Genomic DNA, 8592 nt, shown 5'->3' on the forward strand with positions numbered 1-8592 from the left:
CTTCCACACCACCAGCACGCAGTGGAGAAGAGAAGGAGCCTAATCCCACTATAAAGCTACTGAATTCCGACTGGTCTCATTTTGAAGGCAGGCATGGTACATTTCCTCAGGAACTCGTCCTTCTGCCCATGCTTCAGAGGTTTTACCAAGCAGCACTGTCAACCGCGACAGACCTGAATCCAAGAGAAAGGCTTGTACTTGCATTCAGCTTTTTAAAACACAGAACAGCGACTGGCAAGTACAAATATTATTACACAAGAAATCAAGTCAAATCGTTCAAACCCTCTTCATTGTGAAGGGCTGAGACTGGGAAGTTTCACAGTATGTGGAGAAAGGGAAAAGGATCAAAGCAATGTTCAAGGCATTCACAAGCTGAAGAAATAGGTGCTGTGCTTTGAAGTCTACACTTTTGTTCTCCTCTCTCTGCAAGTCTAGACTATGATACGGAGATAAAGGCCAGTGTGTGTGGGGGGGGGGTCTTCACTCAATACTTTTTCTAAAGTAAGTTCCACAGTTTTATTTTTGTTTAAAAAAGTAATTTATATTTTAATACCTGTTTCAGGACCCTCAGATCTGTGGTGCTGCTAACATTGCACTAACATGGCATTATCCATTTTTTAAAAGGAAATTAAAGAGCAACTCTGAACTTTGCTTCTGAGATGGAAGCACTGTTTCTGAACCAACAAGGATTCCTGTCACTCTTGCTTTGCATCTTTCAAGGCCTGAAGTCTTTCTAAAAGGGGCGGATGGGAGTAATGCCACATTGAAAAGATCCAGTCAGAAACAGGGAATCCTAAATTATCTTTGTTTAGCTTGATCAAAGCAGAATACAGGTCTTTAGCCTTCCCGAGTTCCTTGGCAAACGCATCTGCTTGAAACTCAAATCGTCTGCTTAATACAGTCAAACAAAATGAGAGAACCTGTGGAGAGAAATATATTAAAAATTATTTTTAAATTCAGCTATCTGCAAGTTCCTTACAGTACTCAGTAAACACTCCTGCATCTGCCTCCCACACCCCACACCTCGCTGCGGCTGTAGGACGATCTCGCTAAGGTTTATCGAGGCCACACTGGAGTCTTATCCGGCCCGGAGCACTAAGCCGCCTTATTAAAACAGCAGATAGAGCCCCGTGAAACTTCAAACTTCCCTCCCCCCTACCCCAGCCAAACCAAAGTCATTAATTAATCAGGATGATACTTCAGCGCTATGTCATGAAAATTTACCTCATTGTAAGGTGAAAAAATGAACTGGAAAATAATCATCAAGCCTATCAGGGTGGGCTGGGTATCATAGAAACCAAACGCAGCAAAGAGTTCTTTTCGACCAATTAAGACAGCGAACAAGAAGAAGCAGAGGAAGGAATTCATCTAGAGAAAGAAACAACAAACACTCTTGATTAAGGTGAGTTTTTCATCCAAGTCTAAACATGGCCAATTCCGCACCACTGGCAGAAGCCACGTGGATTGCTTTAGAGCTAGCACACAGAGGAACAGACCGCTGGCCTTTACTTGCTCTCTGCGAATGCATGCAGTGACAAAACACTGTTGTCTGTCAGTGAGCTAAATAGTAAAAAAAAAAAAATAAAAGGCAGTGAAGGAAGATGAAAAGGAAAGAAGACAAGTGAGGAGGGAGAACAGGGTAGATTCCATCTACTTGGAATTAAGCATAAGTTCCAAAAAGTTTAAAACCAGACAAAATATCTCTGTGCTGGGTCATACTTCTCTTCCTGGAAAAAACCTGCACTTCCTAAGCCATGCATCACCGTGGACAAGCACTGGGCTGGTCTGGCTGTTCAGAGGTAGGATGACGACTTATCAAGCTTTCTAGAGAAGGTGGTTAGTTCAATCCATTCAAATGGCTCCTTGGTCTTTTTAGAGTCATGTGGATGCTGCCAGAATATTGTTATTGATACACATGGGACAGAAAAAAATAGGGACGGCTGTGACAGCAACCGATAGGCAGAAAAAGTAGAAGACACTGCAGAAGGATCTGTGAAAATTCCTGAAAGTGAAGATAAAATCTACCTATTGCAGCAAAATAATAGTATCTAGAAAGTGAATTCAAAGACAAAAGTTACATGAGTCAGCAGAGGGACAAAAACATCCAAGAGCTGCTAGTTAGTAGGGATCAACACTGCTGTCACAAGTTGGAAGGTAATTGTCTTAAAGCAGAACACAAGAAGGACCTCACTGCAGTGTTCAGTTGTATGGACAAGAAAAAAAAACAGTGTGGACAGGGGAGATGTTCTTATCTAGGAGCTCAATAACGATGTTTACAGCCTGAAAAGCTTGTGAATAGCCTAGAGAAAGAACAGAACAGAACTGGGGAATGTTCCACATCTCAAGGAAGATGTGATGGAGTGACAGAAGTGCATAGGAGGGCAGCAAAGAGGAACAAACAACTAGGCTGGGAACTTGGGAGAAAAGAAAGGTGGCTGATACCTGGAAGACAGACCAAAGTACAGGCACCAAAGCATAGAGGAGACTGCTGATAATTTAACAGAAGGCACTAGCTGTGCCCTGCACATAAAATTATTTGAAGAAGAAGGATTGGGGGAGGAACTTCCTTGTCCTGGGCAACGCTCAGAGGTATATGCATGAGTGAACAGACCATCAGGCCCCTTTTCTTCAAAGGCCAGGTTGGGCATTCTCTAGAAATTGCTTCAATCTTCACCCCCATGTGACCATGCACAATAAAGTTAATCACCAATAATCAAAGGACAAGGTATGAGAATACAATATAAATAAGGAAGTGCTCTCCTGTGTCAGGTTTCATAATCCTCAATCACAGGAACAGGACAGACGCTCTCAGACACAGAGAGCTTTCCCAGAGATAGTGACCAACACCTAAAAAAATGCAGGCTGGGAGTCAGGGCACATCCGGTCTTATTTCTAGCACAGGGATGGAAACAGACCTTCAGAGAAGGCTCTCGATTCAAACAGACAAGGAGGAAGTGTTACAGAGCCAGAAAAACGTGTCCCAGTTTCAGAAGGCTGCTGAGCTGAATTAAACAGGCAGCAGACATGCCTTCTTAGATGCTTTCTACCACCAAGATGGAGCAAGGAGGGGACGGAAAGGCTACTGCCTGTTCACTATAGACACAGCAAAGGATAAAAAGCCAAACCAATTTTCTATCACGGAGCATAAGGGCATTGTGTGGACATATGCTTACAGATCCAGAAGCAGGCATGTGGAAACAGTAACAGTTACAGCATGCTCTGGGAAAACCTCCAGTTTATCATAACTTACCTGGCTGATGATAATGTTTTTCACAGTGTGACCTAGTTTCCAGTGACCCAATTCATGACCAAGCACAGCCAGAACTTCTTCATTTTTACATCCTTGTTTCTTATTCTGAGAAGTAAAGTACGAGTAATATCAGGTATGACTGAACACAAATTATACATTTCTTACTTATTAGTTTGTTTTATACCAGGTCAGTTAAGCATCCCTTGAACAGGCTGGTCCCTTCTAGCAGCAGATACACACATATAATTTCTTAGTGAGCCTTTTTCAAGAAGGTAATTACAAAAAAAATAAAACACTTTAAAATTCAAGAAGGTTTCTACCACGAGGTGGTGTTCTCTTACTTCTATGTATATAGATGTGTCTACGCAAACCTGGAAGAACCCTGCAACATTTGCCTTCCAATCTCTCTCCTACTACCCCTTGATGTCCTCCTGTTTCTTTACCCAAGAAAAGGCATTACAACGGAAGTGGACATTCAGAGCCAAGACTGTCAACAGAGAATTGACAGCAAGGTCCTCTCCCTACAGCATCCCTGTCCTCTGCAACATGCCTTAAAGCTATAGTCAGGAACCATACTATAGTTAGGAACGATGGACAGTAGCAACTCAGAAGCAAGCCTGTGGGTTTGTGCGCTAAGAACACAGCTGAAGAACCTGCTGAAATGGAACAAATAATTCCCATTGTGACTAGAGCAGGTGAGCTCAAAATCCCCTCCCCTCATGACCCACTTCTCAGCATGCCATACCAAACCTGGATGAAGAGAATTCCACCTCCACCAAGGTTACAAGGAACAGAAGCTGGCTGAACAACAATTTCTACACTGGCGTAACCCTCAGCTGCAGGAGGCAATTCTTTCTTCTCAGAATTACTCTTTCAGGCTCCTCAAAGTATTCCATCAATTTTAACCATCTCTACATTCTCCTGACACCACAAAAGCTGTTACAGCAGACTCCTGAGGTACATCAATGGAAAGGACAATGAAAGGGCATCATCCTGGTCCTGAGCAGGGCAGGGACGGATGCACTTCTGCAATCCGTATGTGTGCACTTGTGCATGCCTCTTGCACTGAAATTCTTGCATGCACTAAAGGCACACAAATGACACACTGATAGTCAAAAGCATTTCCTTCAAAGGGAAGCTTTGGTGTGGCAGTCCCAAGAGGAGGAGTATGAGTTAAAACGCTGAACAGGTCCCTTATTCAAACGATTACAAGGCAGGCCTATTTTTTACATGCAGGGAACCAACATTTTGCTAAAGTCCCTGTGGATTTCTTGGGTCTCTTTGGTGCTATCTGCAGCACTCACAGAGCCCCAGAAATGCCAGTCAGCAGCTCAGGGATACTTTGGTGTTGATATCATTAGGTTTTGGCTTTTAGCACCTCTCTAAGGACCTTTAAAATACACTCAGAAAACACAAGGGAATATCTCCCCATGAAGTTAAATAACACAATGAAAAACAAAGAGGAACTCACTTTGGTTTTAGACTTTGTCTCTTCATTCTCACCATCTTCTCCTTCTGCTGGCTCTTTGTTCAATGCAGAATAATCTTCCAGGAGGGTGTCAAAGAGCACTATCCGCTTATTCTTGAAGAATCCGTAGAAATAAGCATTGCTGTGAGAAGAACGCTTAGAACCTGATGGGGAAAATTTTCATTAAAGACTGTAATCTGAACAATCCCACGTGCTGAAGACTATGCCTTAGATAGAACAGATTCTTCCAAAAGAATTAGCAAAGACCCCAAATCTGTAGACAAACTCAAGCAAATGAGTTTGCAGGTTGAAGCAATGTTTTAAAATGATCTAAGTAATGATGACCTTCTTTACTGACTCCAACAGAGAAATACATTTTTTCATCTGTAACACTAAAAATCACTAAAAATGTAAGAGCTGTCATGTGAAGATCTAATAGTGAGGAGAAAAGCAGCTTCTACTGCAATTTCAGGTTTGGAGAGGAAAGAGCATTCTGCAGAGAACACGTGCTGCCCTCCTGGCGAAAGACGTGTGACAAGTATGTTTACAATTCTTTCAGTGTGCCAGCAAAGATGATTCGAAACAGATAAGGACGAAGATGAAGAGAAGAACTACAGATACCAACCAGTCCCTCAGAACTATTTGTTTGAAATAGGCAATTTTTACAGTTACTTTTATCTAGATCAGGTGAATCAACTGCTTCTACTATCAATACAATCGAGGCCGAGAAACTCATCTCTTTCCATGGAACATTTCAGCTGGTTAAAAAGCTGTCTAGGTCAAAGCAGCTGTGAAAACTTTGCCCGTTTCTGCCTATGGGCAGGTGTTGCTGCAACGCCAGGACTAGAAGAGGTCTCTATGAGAGAAGAGGGGGATTGCTGCAGGTTTTGCAGCAAAAGGTACTTCGAATTGAAGGTGTTTGCCTTCAACTCTCATTATAAATACACAAGCTGCATAAACCCCGTTGTACGCAAGATATCCACTGTTCCATTGCAAGCCAGCCTGTGGTATAGTATAGTCACGGTAACCTCCAGCACCAAACCCACACAGATCAACAGATGATGAGGCTGGGCAGAACATGAAGCCTCAGCATCCAGTCCCTTCTCAGTGAAGAAAACTGAACAGGCACAGGGCAGCAATGCTCCCTTTCATCTGCCTGTCATAAAAAACTTCATCCTCCACTAAGCATTGCTTGAGAAGGAGCCTTTTTAATCTTCCTATTACAGAAAGAACCCTGAAATGGAAGGGCTTGGTTGCAAATGTTACTAAGAAGTCAGTTCTGGAGCGGAGAGAGCAAAGACAGAGTACAGAAAACCACTGGAAAAAGACACTCACACATCCAGCGCCCCAGGTTGGAAGGGACTGGAGCTGGCTCAACATTTTAAGGATGCCAGGAAAGAACATGGGGGTTTGGCAGCCTCCCTCCACTGCAGATCACTGCCACTAAATGCAGACATGCTGAAGAAGCCAGTCCAGCAGCACGCTCCAGAGCACCAACAACTGGCCCCCAGGACTGCCACCACGGTTAACAGCTGAGATAGAGCCAGCAGCGCATACGGGAAAACGTACGTCTTGGGCTCTGCACTGACTCTCAAGCTTGAAAAGCTTCAACTTCGCTAGGAAACAGAGGAGCTTCTCGGGTCCCAGGTATATCAAAGCAGCAGTTCCTGGCTGCACTGAGGCAGAGAACTGCCTGGATTGGGCCAGCCTGAAGTTTTGAAAGCCACAGCTTGCAGCCTAGGTAAAGCTTTCATCACCCTCTCGCAGTAAAACTCTACCACTTTAGCTCCTTGTGAACTGCTTTCACCAAGGCAGTAAAAACACCTCTGATCCTCACAGCTGGGGCACAAAACCAAACCAAGATGTGGTAAACTCCCTGAAATCAAGTTCAGAAGGGAGCAAAATTAATAAGAGTGGAAATGTCAAACAGTAAAGTGCTCCATGAACATGGAAGTGGAGAGGAAGTGACCTGACAGCTGCTCCACATTATATTCCATGACCTAAGAAAAGAGGATGAGAAATTCATTACTAGTGAAGAAATTAGTCTCCAGCAGAAGGTCTGAGCCCATGCAGCCATTCCCTGCGAAACGGTCCATGTGAACACTCGGAGAGGGAATACATGTTTTTAACTTTTATAACTTTCTAAACTGTTGCACCAAGAACTTTGAGACAATGAATGCTAAACTGAGACTAGAAAAGATAAAAATAAACCCTGTTCCCTCTGGTTTAAAATTCTGAAGCTGGAATTTTGATTGGTGCTTCTCTTTCTGACCGTGCTGTTTATTTCCAATCCACAGAGACAAGACAATGCTTCCAGCTGAATGCTGAGCTAAGGCTGTGCATTCAGCTTCACTCTTCTGACCTCCTGGCCAGAAAAGAAAAATGGTTCAGACATTGACAAGTGAACAATAAGCAACTGCCACAACATCGACAATCGAAGCTAAAAATCCACAAATTCAAAATACCAGGTCTTTTTATGAAAGAGATCTCACCTTCAACAACATACACCTTAGTCAGTGGGAAGTCGATGCTCTTTGCCATTGTTTCAATTTGTTGCTTGAGCTCTCCCTCGGGAAGCGGAATGAATTTATCAAACAAAGGGGCAATATAGTCTGCATAGATTGTAACAAGGACCTGCAAACACACAGAGATATTAAAACGAAGGGATACAAACGTGTGGTTAGTACTAAGGGTGGAGCACGGGTAACTACAAAGAGAGGGCACAATTTCAGAAAAAAACCTTGATAAAGCAGAGTCCTGCATGAAGTGTAAGCTGTAGCGAGGCTTTCTGTGGGTCATCCCATCTGCCAAGACAGCTCTTAGTCTGTGGACAGCACTGCAACAGCGGGGTGGCGGCAGGTTAATCTATCATCTCCAGCCCTCAACAGAGTTAGGTAAATGGGGCATTTGCTCTGAGGGATCATCAAACCGCAGAAGGCCAAGCCACTGTGACAGCAGGGAGCAGTGGTCTTATCAGTGACAGGCCATCACCTTCACCCACCTCACTGGAAAGCTTCGAAGTGTTTCCTAACGAGCAGCACAGTGTCTGAACCAGGAGATAGTCCTGCTTCTCCAGGTTGCTGCTAACTTGCAAAGACAGTCTAAGAAGACAGCTAACTTGCAAAGACAGTCTTGCCAACCTAAAACAGGCAAGAATTTTATGTCCCCTATTTTCTTCCCCTTCTCCCCATTGTATGCAGCACTGAGGAACTGCCTGATGCCTCTGGTCCACAACGATTAACACCATGTCCCCAAAAATCCCTACAACGCTCTTGCATCTCTTCCAGCTGGCAGCAGATGCAGCCCAGCTGAGAAAGCCGGGACTGGAGTAACACTGTGACGGGAAGGAAAGCTGAATTCCCTTCCTTCTCAAAGGACTTCCTTCCTTCTCCTGCACCTTCACAAAGGGATTTTTATTTTTTTATTTTAGAGAAAAGGAATGGAGAGAAGTTTAAAATTGTTAGTGAAAACAGAACAGGACATGAGAGGCAAATGGACATCGACATTAACTTCGAGATTATCTTGAGGGTTTTTTCCCCCTGAAAACATATTTGATACTTTGAAAGTACCTGCACTGTTGAAAAAGTCCAATGAAATCTAAAACTAGGGGAATTTTCCAAAGCCACAGCAAGCAAGGGCATCATATGAACTGCACTAGAAAATGAAAGTTATTCTTGTTACTGTTAAAACAAGAGTTTAAACCTCTGCAGATACTTTGCAGCAAGTGTAGGAGGTGTTTTATAAACAGAAATCACTTGTCTTTGTCAGTCCGGAGAAGTGTCTCAGACCATGGAGGTGTGTGTGGACCACGTACATGTGGGCTAATTTTAACTTTTTATCTCTGGCCTTCGTGTAATCCCTTGGTATCAGCAGG

At 43.5% G+C, this 8592-nt stretch overlaps 1 protein-coding gene across 1 annotated transcript in view; it reads right to left on the bottom strand.

Annotated features, from left to right (window-relative positions):
- Positions 1-442: 442 nt before the first annotated feature.
- The window catches only part of ZMPSTE24 (zinc metallopeptidase STE24), a gene marked incomplete at its 5' end in the record, with an annotated part of 19309 nt that continues 11159 nt past the window's right edge, over positions 443-8592 (bottom strand). The window contains 5 exons of the mRNA XM_010135223.1: positions 443-920; positions 1225-1368; positions 3251-3355; positions 4722-4882; positions 7211-7352. Coding sequence (XP_010133525.1) covers positions 696-920; positions 1225-1368; positions 3251-3355; positions 4722-4882; positions 7211-7352 — 777 coding nt within the window. The remainder of the gene's footprint in view (positions 921-1224; positions 1369-3250; positions 3356-4721; positions 4883-7210; positions 7353-8592) is intronic.

The sequence above is a fragment of the Buceros rhinoceros genome, unplaced genomic scaffold (assembly GCF_000710305.1).
Source record: "Buceros rhinoceros silvestris isolate BGI_N320 unplaced genomic scaffold, ASM71030v1 scaffold32494, whole genome shotgun sequence".
Classification (NCBI taxonomy): Eukaryota; Metazoa; Chordata; class Aves; order Bucerotiformes; family Bucerotidae; genus Buceros; species Buceros rhinoceros.